This window comes from Neodiprion pinetum, chromosome 5, assembly GCF_021155775.2.
Source record: "Neodiprion pinetum isolate iyNeoPine1 chromosome 5, iyNeoPine1.2, whole genome shotgun sequence".
NCBI classification, from domain to species: domain Eukaryota; kingdom Metazoa; phylum Arthropoda; class Insecta; order Hymenoptera; family Diprionidae; genus Neodiprion; species Neodiprion pinetum.
In genome coordinates this window covers 34,275,884-34,293,266 of record NC_060236.1, presented here as the reverse complement: position 1 = coordinate 34,293,266, position 17,383 = coordinate 34,275,884, and the positions used below count along the sequence as shown (strand labels likewise).

At 37.6% G+C, this 17,383-nt stretch overlaps 1 protein-coding gene across 4 annotated transcripts in view; it reads right to left on the bottom strand.

Annotated features, from left to right (window-relative positions):
- Positions 1 to 1,609: 1,609 nt before the first annotated feature.
- LOC124218834 (Protein tyrosine phosphatase 99A) overlaps positions 1,610 to 17,383 on the bottom strand; it is a 303,594-nt gene continuing 287,820 nt past the window's right edge. For 2 of the 4 annotated variants that reach the window (XM_046625692.2, XM_046625695.2), the window contains 13 exons: positions 13,930 to 14,130; positions 13,268 to 13,548; positions 12,927 to 13,183; positions 10,385 to 10,680; positions 9,190 to 9,410; positions 8,952 to 9,077; positions 8,696 to 8,871; positions 8,341 to 8,632; positions 8,090 to 8,261; positions 7,854 to 7,978; positions 7,494 to 7,771; positions 7,237 to 7,372; positions 1,610 to 5,342 (listed from right to left, as the gene is read on the bottom strand). In XM_046625692.2, coding sequence (XP_046481648.1) covers positions 4,866 to 5,342; positions 7,237 to 7,372; positions 7,494 to 7,771; positions 7,854 to 7,978; positions 8,090 to 8,261; positions 8,341 to 8,632; positions 8,696 to 8,871; positions 8,952 to 9,077; positions 9,190 to 9,410; positions 10,385 to 10,680; positions 12,927 to 13,183; positions 13,268 to 13,548; positions 13,930 to 14,130 — 3,038 coding nt within the window. In that variant the 3' untranslated portion in view covers positions 1,610 to 4,865. The remainder of the gene's footprint in view (positions 5,343 to 7,236; positions 7,373 to 7,493; positions 7,772 to 7,853; positions 7,979 to 8,089; positions 8,262 to 8,340; positions 8,633 to 8,695; positions 8,872 to 8,951; positions 9,078 to 9,189; positions 9,411 to 10,384; positions 10,681 to 12,926; positions 13,184 to 13,267; positions 13,549 to 13,929; positions 14,131 to 17,383) is intronic. The other 2 variants (XM_046625693.2, XM_046625694.2) reach the window with 2 other exon arrangements.

Genomic DNA, 17,383 nt, shown 5'->3' with positions numbered 1-17,383 from the left:
AAGTGCATCTACGACGTGGGTGTGATAAAAAAAAAAAAGAAAAGAAAACCACTTCAGTAAAATGTCAATTGCCTCGGTATATGTGTAATATATAATATGTACAATTGATATATAATCTCTACATTACACGTAATCATATCTGCGTTAAGCAACAATAATAAATGATTCGCCAATTTGTCACGTTACGCGAAATGACAAGTGCCGATTATTCCTAGTACAATTACCTGTTGATTGATTAATTATTAGATGAATTTTTTTTAAATTTAATTGTTGCATTGTTATATAATGCGAGTACACTACATAATAAAGTAAACAAATAAATAAACTGAAGTAAATTAAAACAGTTCGCTTTTTATTTTGTATTTCTTTATTACTATTACCATTGTTGTGTACCATCATTATTATAGTCGCTATTGTTATCATTATAATTATTAATGATTTATACATAGATACGAATGTGTTTAACCAACTACTATGTACCATATCGAGAGTCGACAGCTATACATAATATTATTATAATTCGTGCAACAAGCATTAAAATTGTGCTCGAATTTCATTTCTATAATAATGTTATTCCTTTTTCTATCTCATATATAAAGTACACACAACGCGAGTGTAGCGATTTTGTGAATCGTAATATTAAATTGTTGTTCCTTTTTATATATATATATATATATGTTTTTTTTTTTTTTTTGTTGTTCTCTCTCCTTTATGTTACATTTATAAAACGATAAGTAATTGATTTAATTAATTAGCAAAGAATTCTGTATTTTTTTTTCTTTTCATTTCTTTTTTTTTTTTTTTTTTTGTTTTTCAGTCTTCGAAAGCACCTCCCCTCGGCTGGAATAGTGTGACATCAACATAGAAACTCTTCGATAATGTGAACGTTTTGTAATTTTTTTTTCTTTTTTTTTCTTTTTTCTGCTTCACATTATCCGGAGAATATATTTTGAGTTTGAAGTAAATGTCGGAATGCATGAAAACGTGAATCTAGTCTGAGGCTTCGATCCGGAAATGCACGTATTTTCATAAATTAAATGCCCATTTGTTGAATCCTTAATTCGTAGTTCAAATTGCAGATTGTAACTAAATCGTCGTACGACAGACGCGTGAGGATTCGTTGTGAGTAAAATGAAATTTGAAAATTACAAGTAAACGATGGGTAGAAAGATGAGGAAGAGAAAAAATAAAAATTTTTAAATAGAAAGCAAATAATATTGTCGAATTATAACACAAGAAAAGTTATAATCCACGTATGTTTGTGTGTTATAAAATTTGAAATTATCTTACCGACGACACCACAATAGAATTTCTATATCCTTCATTTATCTATATAATAATTAACGGCTACGTTCACATTGTTATTAATTTCTCTATATATTATTCTATTATTATATAGTAATTACAACAATCAACATAACGTGTGCCGTAGAGTATAATGTCGTATAAAAAAATTTGAGAGTCTATTTCTTCGACTGGCTCGATTAAATGCTGTCTCTACGCATTTTGCATCGGTGATTTATTGTAATATTTATGTGTTTGTGTGTGTATGAGCATATGCTTCGCAGCAAATAGAAAATATACAATATACGTTGTCTTTCATAACGAGTTTCGAACATGGGCGGTACTTGAAATGTATAATTGTAAATTTTTTTTTTTTCACCTTGGCATTTTCTTGTTTTGTTAAAGACATTAACTTTTCGTCCACCCACATTCATTGTTGTATCCAATTACGAGCGATTGAAAAAGTAAAAATTTACTTCAAGATCGTTATAAAACGAAGAAAATTAATAGGGTGTTGTAACGGTATCAATGATTTGGTATAAAAGCGAAGTACAATCGAGTCTACGATGATTAATACAATCCCGCATGAATTGAACTCGATTATTTAATGATAACAATGATAATAATAATATCTTTTGGAAAGAAAAAAAAAAAACCGTTCAAGACATTCCAGGTCTACATATATATATAATATATATACCCAAAATGTAGCCCAAAAATGCTTGTATCGAATTCCAAAAAATTGGACAAAAAGCTAACACAACTGTCAACATTTTCTGAGAATTAGCGATTTTTTAGCTGATAATTACGGCAGCGGTAAAAAAACGATTAAAAATCCCGAAAAACCAATGCTTATCTTATGGGAAAAAGTAAGGCTTCCTAGGCACGGGTAAATATGGAGTGAAAATTTTTTCAAAATTCGGACGTTTTTTTTGAATTATTTCGAACCAATTTGCGGGGTAAGACCATTAAAATTCGATTTTGCCCTTCTTAAGGACAGGTCTAATATATATATAGCCTCATTTTCCATAAATATTTCGTTCAAATTGCATAGATTAGATTAAATCTCATTTAAATTTATCAAAGTTACACATATTAGGTATATCATACTTACATGTTATATAAGTTATACAATTTTACATCAATTTTTCTTTAAACTCCCGTAAAAATTTAATAATAACATCAAAACTTAGTTTGAATTTTAGAGTGTTTACATCTTACTATATATTTTTTTTCAATTTTTTCAATTTTCTTTTTGTGTTTCATAGAAGCTTCTTCACTTGCAGCTTTGTTTTTATTAGAAATTGTTTCACGAGAAGCTTTACAACAATCTTTTTTTCATACCTAAATTGAAAAAATCCGAAGAATCAAATCGTTTTCATTATGAACGAAAAGAGAGTTGAAAAATTTATTACAAAATAAAATTAATTGTGAGACAAATTTGATAAGAATTTAATAACATAAATAGCGATGTACAATATTCTGTAACAATAAAACGATTGTTATCGTTATTATTATTACCGTTATTATTATTGTTGTTGTTGTAGTTATTATTATTATTATTATAATACGCCGACTAGGAATTTTTAAATAAAAGTATAATCGCAATTTGATTATGAAAAATCGTTGAAATTTTAAAAACAGTAACCAAGCAGTTTAGACGTATACATGCATAGGTATGTACAATGTACATATACATAATAAACGTACGTAGTCAATCGTACATTCTAAATTTTTGACTTAAATTTATCACTATTTATTTATTACTTTTATTTAAAATTATTTTATATGTATATAATAGTCACTCACACTGTATGTACAAAACACTATTATACATGAATACATTCGACGGCCTACGTAAATTATATTATAAAGACGTATGTATAGATTTTTATGTACATACACAGGCTGCAGTGTGGCAGCTGCAGGTGCAGCATATTTCCTTCAAACAAACTGCACGCGTATCGTCCTGTGTAGGTATGATAATTGGGATGAGAACTTTGCACGCTGATTACCGCAGCTGCTCCCGAATTTTTTTCTTAGAAATCTATATACATATTTATATAAATGAGTGAAAGAGATAGAGAGAGAGAGAGAGAGAGAATGAGAAACAGATATAGATACGTGGTACATATTTATATACAACACACAGAGGTTGCGTGCACGCATGTAACCTTCTTTCTTTCTTCCTTTAATTTTCGTTTCTTTCGCTTTTCTCTCAACGTAAATTTTTAATGCGTATCGCCGTGAAAATATAATTAGCTAATAATTATTACTTTGAGAAAAAAATTTTTAAAAATAAATAAAAAAGAAAAACACAATTGATTCGATTAATTACTATTACAACGATGCGCACGATTAATTACATATTATAACTATGACAATCAATTGAAATTCGATTGATGATTTAATTGTTCTTTGGCAACTTGGTGAATCGGAACGCAATTCACTATCACGACGTTAACGGGCGTGCAGTTTGTAACCAATTTGGGAATTCGAGTGCTTCTAAGGGAACACGAATCTATTCCGAATCAATTCGTTTGATAATATTGGGTACTTGGAACGAAAAGTCACTTGATGTTCTTTGATCCGCGATAAAGTTACGTGTATTCATCGATGTTAATTCGTATGCAACTTAATTCGAATATTCGTAGTTGCCACGATATGAAGTTTGTAAGAATGCAGTTGATGTAAAAATAGAGGTACAATGTATATCAGGAAAGTTCGTCACTTTGCTTTACTTGTAATCTTTCGTGTGTCCAATTTTACGATTCCGTATTCATTATACTTGTTTTTTTTTCTATGCGTCCAACGAGAGAGAAGAAAACGAAAACGAGAATTTAGTTCGTATAATACATCGATGTCGACAGTTTCCCTATGTTATTACTAAACATTCGTTTACACGATAAAACAATCGACAACGGAACCGATTCTCAATCCAAGCGTCCACTGTTGTTGTGCGGAAGATATTTTCACGAGTTCCAAATCTCTAGTCTCACAGTTTATGGTTGATTGGCTGCCGTGGTCGATTCATTCATTCCCAGAAATATCAACATCTCGTTCTCGAATCACGTCTTTCTCCGTCGCGATACGTTGCAGTTGTTTATACACACGCCGTGATGGTTGTGCACATTTTCCAATTCGTGTCAAACAACGTCGAACGAATCCATTTCGCCTGGTCATTCGGGCAAGAATCCTCGCGAGTTACGGCGAGGTGTGCTGCACAATGAAACAGCGAAACATCGGCAACCCTGGCCAGTCAGTCGATCATTGATCATAGCAGAGAAATTTTCGCGGGATTCATGGAAATCCTCGCGCACTTCATCGTCAGTCTGAAAATTGGACGCCGTTCGTTGTCTTCGCGAGTTTAAAATCTAGCCGTGCGCGTCCATCAACGCGACTGTCTCTAGTTTCGTCGTTCGTCGACGAATCCGACGCGTCAGCATAATTTCACTTGTTTCTCGCGGAGAGGAAACAGCGTTCTTTGTTTAAAAATCTACACCTGCCAGCCGAAGCGTCCGTTACAACATTTCGGAACGATGAGTAGTCGTCGCGCCTTGGCAACGAACCATGGCTTTGGATCATGGCGGTACGATTACGCAGGTCGATTCCATCCCCTCGGGAGGTACGCGCGTGCTGCCGTTCGAAACGTAGCCGTTGAGCTCAGCCGAGCCCTGCGATATATTTGAATTCCTCAACGGATTCGCCCCGGCGGCTGTCGAGTTTCGAACAGACCCGGTTAACGCTCCGTGCTCGTTAACGTGGTTCGAAATCCTCTCGTTCACGCTGTTGGCGACGTACTCCGGGGGGTATTCGGTCATCTCTATGCTCGTCGTGTACTCCCGGATCGGTGTCTTCGCCGAAAATTCCGAGGGTATGTGCTGCATCGAGTTTTCTCTGCTTGTTTGGTGGTGGTGGTGATGGTGGTGGAGGTGCGCCTCGTTTCCCTCGCTCATCGACGTCACGTGACCGTTCGCCGTCATGTAGAGGTCCGGTTCCGCTTGCGTTTTCGGTGACAACATCGACTCCAGGCATTGGTACAGCAGGATGTAGTCCTCCTTTCAGGTAAAAAAATTTCGTTGTACAACCAACGTGGTAAAGATCGAATTATTCTACCATTTTTTTTTTTAACCTCAAATCAGCACTGCTTTGCCAAATATGAGGAACAATACCTCGTTTCGTTAATTATTTTCGGTACCGTTGGTCGGACAGAAGGTTTAAGAAGTCTGTCCTCAGAACTGTGAGGTATATTTTGTTCTTACAATCAGATTAACTTTCAAATGTAATCGGAACGTCGATGCGAAAAAATACAGAAAAATCATTAAGTATACTTACATTAGGCGTACGTAAAAATTAATTCAGAAAAAACACGTTCAATTAGAACCAAATCATGTCCAGGAAAGAATAGCTAGGTTGTCAACTACGATGACGATATAACTGGGTTAGGTTCGTTATTCTTGTCTACCTGCATCCAACAATTGCAACAACGAAATAAACTTTGCAGCATCGTTACGAGAAAATTAGTCGACAAACACTTCTATTTGTCTGGATCTTTCGGTACCATGACTACCGTACTGATGTTTTCAATTATATTGCCATTGTAGTTGATGACGTTGCTGTTCTCTCCTGGATATGATTTGGTTCTGATTGGCCGTGTTTTTTTATCAATTCATTTGTACGTGTACCTAATGTAAATATGTAATAACATTTTTCGCTGTCGCAGGTCGAAGAAATTTTAGAGAAACAATATTCTCACTTACGTTTCCACCCTTTGAGGGGGGCTCTCCTCACACGAACGAAAATATATTTTGTTTACAATCAGCATTTTTAAATACAAACTGTAACGATGCGAGCAAAGAATATGCAAATCCTTCTTTACTTATATTTGCATACGTAAAATTTAAATTAAGAAAAATCTTCTTCGATGTACGACACTGAAAAACGTTATTATACGTATAGTCTGGAGGTTGAGAACCCTTCCTACTAATGTAGGTATACTTCAATGATTTGTATTTTTTTGCATTGACGTTCAGATTATATTTGAAAGTTAATTTGATTGTAAATAAAAAATATACTTGACAGTTCTGAGAAGGGCCCCCCTCAAAGGGCCGAAATGTAAACGTGAATTTTTTTTTCTCCGTCTGACCTACGATAACGAAAAACATGAATATATACCCTGGAGGTTGCGAACCCTTTACTACAATACCTCATTTTAGTTGTAAATGAATTCTCTGTTGTATATGAACTCTCTTCTATTGCTTGTTGGATAATAAATTAATTGTCTGTATACTATTATGGAGGTACATACATATCGGTTTTTTTTTTTTACTCAACTGACGAGCTGATGACGAAATATGGCTCAGGTGGTTTGTAAGGCCATTAATTTACAACGTTTTTCACTAGAATCGGTTAAACTGTAAAGATTTTTCAGTAAAAAAAATTGCAGAATAATGTAATTTCTTTGACATTGTTTTACTAAACAGGTGTTACGTTAATACTTGAAATTTAGTGTTTTAACCCTAGTAACTTACTAGAAAAAACTTTGGCCTCTCAGAGACCCGATCTACGTATTGCGTATTGTTTTGCTTTTTTTGCTTCAAGAATTTCTCCCAGATCTTCCATCGTTTTTTGCTAAAACTAATATTGGAGTCTATTTCTGAATTGTTAAATTTTGTCTCAGAATTTTGTTCCAGTCGTAACGTAATGTTATGTAGAGTAATAACATTCCAAAGTTGCCTGGAATCTGTGCAACCCCGTGTGGAAGTTTCCATAGGTGTAAGTGACTAGATTTAAAATTAATTTTCTGTGTCACAGGGACTTTATTATTAAATTTAGAAATTTGAATAGCTTCGGCTGCACGTCACAAACCTCTATTTTGTTATATTATTGTATCGACACATTATTGACCTGCCCGTATGTGAACATGCGTTGTCAAGTAAGTGTAAATGTTACCTTAGATCTGAAGATTCCCGGCCGTTTCATATAGAGCAATTTTGCAGACATGTAAATGTCGGCCGTTTGTTCGAATTCTAGCTGCTTGTTCAGCGTCGTTAGGATGACGAAGAGCCCACCCTCGATTCCACCGTATCTGCCGAAATGGGAGCAATAAAGAAACTGAAAATCGTGACATCGTTCTTTCTGTCGCGTTATAATTATTCTTAGTTTCTCTCAAAAGTGCCCACTTCAACCATTTTAACCGCTCTTCTTACCTATCCATCACGATAATTGGACCGTTCTGATAATCACGGTGAAAATCTTGCACAACGTTGACGAATAGTTTCGGGTTGTTGTTGTGAGGCCAGGGGCCACCCTGATCTAGAGGACCTTGGACAATCCTCGCGCTCAGCTCGTAGTCGTCCTGCAATGAGCGAACGGCAACTTCCCGCAAAACAACGCCATTCACTGTTTCCTTGATCCCGCAGAGTCTCACTCGAAATGTTTCAGACTCCAAGTCCTTACCCTCGGTAGGCCAGAATTCCGGATAGTCCTGACGGTGAAAATCGGGTTAAGATTTGCTTTTTTCCGCTATAACGAGATACTTGAAGAAGCGTTTGCAAGATGAGACAAACCTCTTCGCAGTGCGTTAACATCACAATTGTTTGAGCATTGTGGTCCCAGACCATTTGCCAGAATTCCATAATAGTGTTTTCCATAGGATGTTGAGTCAAAATGAACTCCCGGTTACGTTGGAATCCTGAAACAAAGATCACGTTAAATTGTATTCCATCGAATGTTTGAAATGTGTTGTGTACCACTTTTCTTCCACACGCCTGTATAACATTCAGCCAAGAAGAGCAATACACACCAGCGAGCCAAGTAGCATTGATGTAATCGCTTCCATCAATTCCAGGCTTCGGAGTCAAATGGACTCTTGCATTTTCAATTGGCAAAGCCTCCATGTTCCGATTTTTGACCGCGTTGCAGGGCTTCGTGGCCGAGACTAGATTGAAATCTTTTGGCTTCCATGATGTGACCAGCTGTAAGTGAACGGCGAAAGAGAGATGAAAAGTCGAGTCGAACCGATGCTACATTTTTCATGTAAATGCATGTACTTACCTTGTACTGAGCGTCAAGCGAGTTCCACGGATCGGTCTTGTTGTTATTCGGACACAGCATGTCCCGCACGTGCTGAAGCAGGCTGTTGGCCTCGATGTTAGTTTCTCCACTCTCTATAGCTTCCTGGAGAGCGTCGTGAATGAATATGTACTGTTCTTCGGTTTGCACTAAAAAATTCCGCTGGGTTCGAATGTGCTTCAAAAATCCAAACACGTTTATCTCCCCTTTGCTTTTAGCTTGCTTCAACATCGCGTCGATCACTATGTAAGTTCCCGTGCGACCGACTCCGGCGCTGTGGAGAATCAAAGTTCGCTATTGAACAACTGGCCTGCTATAGTTTCAAACTTCAACTTACCTGCAATGAACGATGATCGGACCAGCATCCGGCGGGTTGGCGTTCGATGACTTTCGCACGAAGCTGAGAACTGGTAGCGGGTGATCCGGCACCCCATGATCTGGCCAACCGGTGTAGTGATACTGAAGAACAGTCCTCTCCCCCATATTGATGCCGCTTTTCTTCTTCTTAATCTGCTTGGAGTTTTAACATTACAGTTTCGTAGTTTCGTTTACGTCGTCTACTAGAACCTATAAATTCTTATATAGACATATACCTTCAAATGTCGAATGTGAAGAGTGCGAACGGTGTACGTGGCCATGATGTCTTCTCTCATGAGAGTCACCTGAATGTGTCCGTAAGTTTCCGTGCCCTCCTTTGGCCAGTACATGTCACATTTTCGCTGGAAAAATGGGGGCAAGTAAATTATAGATGAGCGGTAAGCTCTCGGACGTTTTATCCCCAGAGGTGATAAAGATATGAATGACTTTGTATGCGTTTATTAATCAACTTACACGTCCGCGCTCGACTAGATTCGTTATCATAACAATGATGGACACCCGCTGCTCCCAGACCATTCGCCAAAAAGCGTCGAATGTCGGCGGCAATGGACCTTGAGTACCGATGTAAGCTCGAGAGCGTTGCCAACCGTCGATGTAATTCGCGTTAACATAGTCCTGACCCTTTTTTGGCGGACCACCTCCGCAAGATAGCAATTGTACCCGAGTATGATCATCTGAAAAGGTTTATTCCATGTGTTTACAAGGGGGGAGTCCAGTGTAAAACTTTTTTTTTTGGAAGATGCAAAAAGGCATCCTTGAATTAGACGAAGTATGCCTGTTTTAGATTTTTTTATAATATCAACTTTCAAATGAAAATACAGAAAATTGAAGCAATTGCAGCGATCGGAAGAAAAATGATATTGTTTCAATTGAAAAAAATATATGAATGCAAAATAAAGTTACAACGATTACGGTATAACCCTTGAAGAAAACTGTAAGGAATCAATTTATACTTTTTGAAATTCGTTCGAAGGATTGCTTATTGAGTTATCCTTCACGCCATTCTGACAAATGCAGTTTTGAAAAAAAAAAAAAACAAAGAAACAAGTCTTTGAATTGAAATGAACGTTTTGTACCAAAGATGCGTTGAAAACAAGTTTTCAAAACTACACTTGGATTCCAGTACACAGATTCTTCAGATCGCTAAACCCGAATGCGATATCAGATTCTCAAAATTCAAAATGATCCAACGAGCCGGTTTGATATGCAAATAATGACTTAATTTGTATCAAATTTCGTCTCATCAAAGGGTCTCTAATTTCCAAAATTTTATGAATTCGATAATATGAACTTTGGAAACATATTCCATATACCTCATAGTACTGTATAAGTACTGCATACAGAGAAAAAAAACTTTTATTTCATTGACCAATTACATTCGGATATTCATTTAATGGGGTCTCCGGTGAAATTTCGATAACACCGAGTTTTTCATTTTTGAAATGACACTTTCATCGCAGAAGATTTTTTTTTAGAACATATACTACCATAATCTAAATCGTGTTGGAAGGAATTTTCGATGACATCTTTTTTAGAAGTTTCAAAGACGGAAACTCGCTATTATCAAAATTTCACCGGAGTCCCCCCTTAAACCTTGCGTTAGGGTCTGCAGATAATTCCTATTTCACCATCAATTTTTCACACTTACATGCGAGAATGTTCAGGTAACGATTTTTGGTCTTGTTCTCCGCGTACTGTGAATTTTCCACCGTGTAATCCCCGGTCTCGGATTGAATGAGCTCGTACTCCTTACTGAACCCGATATCCCCGTCGGCATGCAGGGCCGCAACGTGTTGGGCAAAATTCTGTACCGCGACAGCGGTTCGTTCCCCATCCTGCTCGGTGTTCTCCCAGTCTTGTAGAGTGGGAACGTTCCTCGGTGGGTCGTCAAGGTAGTAGTAAGCGGTGTGAAAGCATTTTCTAAACATCGGCCTGAGACATGGCCTGTTCAATTAATATTTTCCAACGTTTTCAAGCATCTCTATATTACATGTCATACATCGCTGATGGTCAAGAAGCACGGAAATTTCTTTTCTCTATTCTACTTATTCTAACAACAGGAATATAAGTAACTCACATCAATTGTTTCATCGTAAATAATTATTGACGATAATATAGTTCTCACGGTCTCGGGGGTCTGTTACAGCTCGCTTATAAGTAAGGACTGACGAAAAAATACCACTGCATTTATCACGGTTGAACTTATCGCACTGTCAGATAAAAGCACATTATCGTATCAACGCAAAGGAGCGGTTATCTTGTACGCATGTGTGAATGTTTTTGATACAATCAAAGGTGTCTCGATCTCGGGACAAGTATTCTCGCATCCTCCCTCCTCTCCATGCAAGCTGATGGTTCACTTTCTCAAGTCCCACACACTTGTTCCACGATTCTAATCGGGCTAACTCGAATCCATCGCCATCCGGGCTTAATTCCTTAATTAGTGTCGATTCGTCTGTCTGTTGTGTGACCTCCAAGGTGAACTGATTCTCGCATATATCGGTAAACCGTACCGCAAATTCTAAATACTGACAACAACCCAGGCAGAATGGGCGTTTCCGTTTCTGCGAAACTACGTGTTCCGCAGTCTATAAGGAAGACTAAAGCCTAGCAGTTCAAAATCGTAAGACTTGCACTCACCGTGGGCACGCCACTTGACTGACTTAGCTTTACGTTTCGAGCAATAAGACAAGACTGAGAGTTTACTTCCCAAGACCATGAATGGTCCGCGAGTACCAAGCGAGCAATTTTATTGGTACAAGCTTTCCGTGAATTCTACCAATGGCACATAAGCGGCTTCTCCTCTCGGCAGAGAAACCCACACGCTGTGCCTGTTCCGCGTAGCTTCGGAAAGCCTTGGCGTTAATATAGTTGTCATTTTTACCACCGCGGAGTTACATGCGATTCTGGCAGCGGAATGGTTCGCGATTTCTTATCATTTCAGTACTTAACTAGACGGATCATTTGCAGTGTATTACAACTTTGATCTATTCTCGGTAATTGCGGGATTACTTCACTCCGAGGGTCTGGTATAAGTCTAGTATAGTTGTAAGCTGTCTGGATTCCAACTTGAACCGCGACTATCACGGAACTCGTTGCCTTGAGCATTTTGCCTTGGACCAGGGTGTCCAGTTGTTTGTCAAAACGTAATTCCATGAGAATTCCAGATTTTCCATATAAAATTTAAGATTTTTCTAGGTCGACTTCAAGTACACGATGAATGAAAATGCAATAAAAACATGAACAAGATTAGTTCTTTTTGATAGTATCGAGATAGATACAGGTGTGATTGATAGTCAAAATTTTTCCAGGAGTTCAGAGTTTTAACGACAATTTTTAAGATTTGGCTAAATTTGTATGAACCTAGACTCAAGTTTACAAGATTCCAGACACGACATGCAATTCCATGAGATTTCTAGGTTTTTTCCAGAGGGCATCAAATTCCATGAGAATTCCATGATGACTGGACACCCTGTGGGACGTACAATCGTAGGAACGTTAACGTAACGAAACGAAACATCATGGAAAAAACAGTTATTGTACAATTTTAGAACGATTTTCGGGCAGTTGACTTTTCAAATTATGAACATGTTTTCTTTGTTATCATTTGATACTTGAATTTCAAAAAACCCTAAGGGTCCAAGTAAAGATTTTTTCTGAACATGCATCGTTCAAGTAACGTTACTAATTTCAACCTCAATTATGTTCTAAAGCATGATCTACCAAGGCGATGTCAGTTCGTTGAGTTTGTGCTACGCTTCAAGTTTCGCAGGTTTGGCGCTAGGGAACAATGAGCTTTAGGTTAGGAATCATCAGAATCAAGTGTACCCGAGAGGTGTTCGAAGAAGAAATTAACCGAAAGTCCAAATGGACCGTGGTGTGAGTATATATGGTGTGCCTAGGAGTGCAGCTTTTTTCTCTAAAAAAGTGTCTCGCGCTGGACTGCACTTGAGTAAGTTCGGTACCAACGGCGCCAAAATACCCTAGATCGGTGGAGATTAATTGTTGTGACGTTGAATCATTCTTCTAAACCCCGTGGTTTTTGTATCCTGCACGATGTAACAATAAAATAATTCCATAACAATATAGGTATTTCTTAGACAGTTGGTACGAAATTTACTTAAAGGGTTTGACCTCGAACATAGGCGATAATGACGGTCAAGGAGGAGAAGAGTGTCTTTTCTCCTTACCTCCAGAGCACGAAGGATGTAATGGCGAGCATCACGGCGAAGCAGGCGCATACCATTCCGGCTATAACACCAGCGCTGAATTCCTTGCTGCTCCGACGCATCGATGGTGGTATTTTGTCGCAATTTGGTTCAACCGACACCGTCCTACGCGGTGAGCTTTCTCCGACTATTATATCGTTGGGATTGATTACACTTCGCGTTGCACCGCGAACTGTAACCTCGTAGACGGTGTTCATGGACAGGTTTTGAATCGTTGTCTGGAATCAGAATCGATTACATATTCATGATCGAAAACCTTATGGAGTCGCCTCGACATCAGTTAGATCTAAGAATATACTCACTCCGCTCTCGAGGTGCTCTTTGTCGGCAGATATCGGGATTTCCTCGAAGTCATTGGTGCCCTCGACGCGATATCGTATGTAGTAGAAATCTATCGAGTTCCAAAAGAGGCCAGGCCTCTGCCATTGGAAATAAATCACGTCCTGTGCTTGGCAAGTCAAATTCAGTATATTCGGGGCCGATGGACCGGCGATGTCGGTCTTGTGAATAATGTGGTCCGATGGTTCACCTTCGTTCTTCCAAGTGTAGGCCTTCACCCATATCTTGTACTCTGTGTACGGTTCTGAAATAACCAGGAACCTCCGGGTTTATATTTAGAATTTAAAACCAACTCGTTTACTCATGCTGCTTATTTCTCATTTCTTATAACCCGGCCGCATATCACGATAAAAATATCATGTGCAGTGATCATGAGATAAAATTTTTTTAGAAAGCCCGTCCGTGTGTAGGTCAAAATCGTGTTAGATCAATGAAAATTATACAAATTTTTCTCGCTTTTATTTTAACCACCTGTATAAAATTTCCAAGCGATTATCTGCAGCATACCGAAGTTATTTTACTTTTAAATTTTTCGTGATTTCACATTGATTCTTACGGGAAACTGTCAGACCCAATGTAAAATGACAATGTTATGTTTACATGCAATTGGTCAAATGATTCTTACTGAGATCGCTGAGGTTGAAGTAAATGTTGCTATTCGTCATGTCCATGTTCTTATGGGATTTCACATCCGTGTAATTGGAATGCATGTAGTAGATCCGATACCCCATTACGATACCGTTGGCATTCTCAGGTTTGGCCCAAGACAGTTCGATGGATGATGAGGTGACATGATGAACGGTCAAGTTCAAAGGTTTAGTCGGCACTGTAACAAGAGAGAAAAGAACTTTTGTAAATATCTGAACTTTCAAATTGAGAATCCAAAAAATATCCACGAGATTGTTGTGCGATCCATTATCGGGAATCCAGCAAGTTTCCTCCTTTGAATCCCACAGAAAAAGCCTCACACTTTTTCTTGTCATGTTAAAACTCTACTGCCCGACTCTGTAGCGAGGTTGATGATCTGCGACCCTTCACTCCTACATTATCTCAATGAGCGGAAGCTTCTTATTAAACTACACGACGAAAGAATTTCGATCTCTCGTCTTGGATTACGGGTTGTCGTCGTTGTCGTCGTTGCGGTTTCAATGATATTCGCCGAGTTGTTTAATCTGTTTGCATACAAAGAATTCCCTGTATCATTAACCAACCCTGAAGTTGATTACTCAGCGTAATCGCATCGTGCGGCTTGATATGAATTTTGTGTAGTAACATGATCCAAGGTCATTATCATTAAAAGTTTATTTATTCACGTATGAAAGTGAGTGTATCTTGTTGTCCGCACACCGACGTTAATCCGGATCAGTGTGACTGACCGGATACAAAAAGAGAAGATGAGGAGAGAAAATAAGACGACGAACACGAGAAGAGGACCGTCTACATTGCAAAGGTGCATTAGCAGGGAAAAAGCGTGGCAGGTTAAATACGAGTAAATCCAAGATTTTTCAGCCAGTGAAAGTTGCTGCGGGCAGTTGTTCTCTTTACATCGTATATATATAATACGTGTTTATATACGGGGTATCTGAACGTAGGCATATTCACAATATATCGTTTGTCGGTATTCCGCAGGAAGTGAAGGGACGCTTAGCCTCTGTGAGCATGCGTACAAGTTTGTTGAATACTATTCGACCCAAGATATTGACGAACATTAATTTATAAAACGAGCAGAATGAAGAACAAAAAACACAAAGCAAAGGCATGACTATCAAGGAAGGTATCCCAGGTCGATCTTTCCGATTTGATTTCTTTTGTAATATGTTATGGTGGACTAAAAATCAAGCAACACGTATTTTTTTTAATCTGCCGTTAAACACTCTAAGGGGGTGAAACCACCCTTCAAAGTAAGGGACGTGAAAGGGCGATTTGGCAGTGTTTCTTTTTTTATTGATAAAATCACCTTTTTCATTTCTCGTTACGACAGAACTTTTCCAGATGGATTGGTTGAAAAATATTATATTCTTGCGGGTGAAACTCTCAAATCGCCCCTTGATATGCCTTACTTTGGAGGGTGGTTTCACCTCTTTAAAGTGTTTAATGGCAGATGAAAAAAAATAAGTGCTTACTTTTTAGTCTACTATAACATATTACAAAAGAAATAAAATCAGAGAGATCGACCTGAGATACCGTCCTCGAAAGTAAGGGTGTCAATTTACTTTCTTCCGGTGAAATTATTTCTCGAGCATTTTGAATAAAAAGTATCTAACTACTTTATTTATTTCATAAGGATAGTAGAGTATATCCTAAATATAATGTAAAGATTCGTAGTAGTGGAGAAACAAAAATACAAAAGATAAAACCAAGTGGACAGTGAATGATGTTATCGTAACTTGAAAATATTCCTCCGACTTCCGTTTTATCGCTTATGTCGTCGGTTTGTGTCAACCGTTCTATAGAAATATGAGTCCAGGGTTGTAAATGTGTAATCATCCCATCAAAGTTTATGAATCATCGCTGTAGAACTCTTTACGGTACACAAATAGATAATCGGCAAAATCACTGTAACCACAAATAGCGTAAAGAATGAAGAAAAACTTCAACCGTATAATCGATTCAAAGATCTTTTTCTACCTGGACGAAAAGAACCGTCTGTACTTATGGTTTTAAAGATTATTTACTCAAAAGCTGTTAACCTGATCTGCACTTTACGGTCGAATTCCCGTGCAGTGACAAATCCCCGGAAGGGAAGAAATTCTGCATTTAAGAAAAGAGGAATAAATATATTTGTACATAGGTATACATGGATAAAATATCATTTCCTCCTCATTCCAGTTAGCTTATTTTATTTCTCCGTCAAGGTGTGAAAAGAATCATCGAAAAAAATGTAAATCAAGTGCTAATGAACGACAAGGTAATAAAATGAATGTTTACGTCCATTTCTGGCAACTCGTTTTTATATCGGACATTTTGATTAAATCGCACGCGTACAAAGTACTTGCGTGATTTTTAGAGCCGTACGATTATAGGAAATCACTCGGTGTGTATATATTATGTATGATTAATATGTGCATGCGCCTAATGTATTATCGCTTATGCAGGTACATGCATACGTTATATACATGTGTATATACGGTGTTGATTTGACCCAGTTGTTTATCCAGCGTTTAAATAACAGGTAGAATATCCTTGCAGTCTTAGAGACTCGAGATACTTTACTTATACGAGCTGAATCGGCCAAGAATTATTGCTTGCAAGAGAGAGAAAAAAACGGCAAAACTTATCGGTTACGTTTTCCTGTTACGCACGGAAATGAGAGAAAAACGCCAGCAGCTGAATAAATATGAATAATATTTATATGTATATACACGCAATACGTCCATCTTTACATAAATTAATCGTTTCTCCAGCTCTCACGCCTCGTTGAACGTTAATTATAACGTAAATCGAATAACAAAGCGGAGCGATTAGACAGTGTAACAAAAGAAAAAAAGATCTCTTTTTTGCTCTCGTTTCGACTCGTTGATTTTCAATCGATTATAACATCAGATATCATGCTCAGTTTGCGCGTGTCTCTTCTATACGTGCGATATAATTTATATTCTTCGGATGTGATGCAGGCGACTTGGTGTGTGTTTAAAAATGTATAATGCGACGTACAGTCATGACAAAAAGATGTTGGAACGTAAATGCGATAAAACAAAGGTTTACGAAGGAATCTATAATTAACATCTAACTATAAAAAAATATTTCTTCTGTTATAGGATAAAGTTTCAAAACACTCAATTTCGACTGTGGACACTTCATTATATTAACAACGTCGGAGTAATTATAGATTATTTTATAATTTTTGTCCACTTACCCTCTTCTGAAACACAATAATTAGTTCATTTTGTTCGTGAAAATAATATAATGAAACAAAAAATAATGCAATCATACGATTCCTCTAACGCTGTTGATCAAATAAGTTGTTTATACAATGTGAGCATGTTTTACGCGTTTTTCACGCATATTTTTCGTACCAAAGTACCTGTTTCTGTGACCGTCGAGTGAGTCTACGAATGCGCGTGAGCGGAGTACTGAAA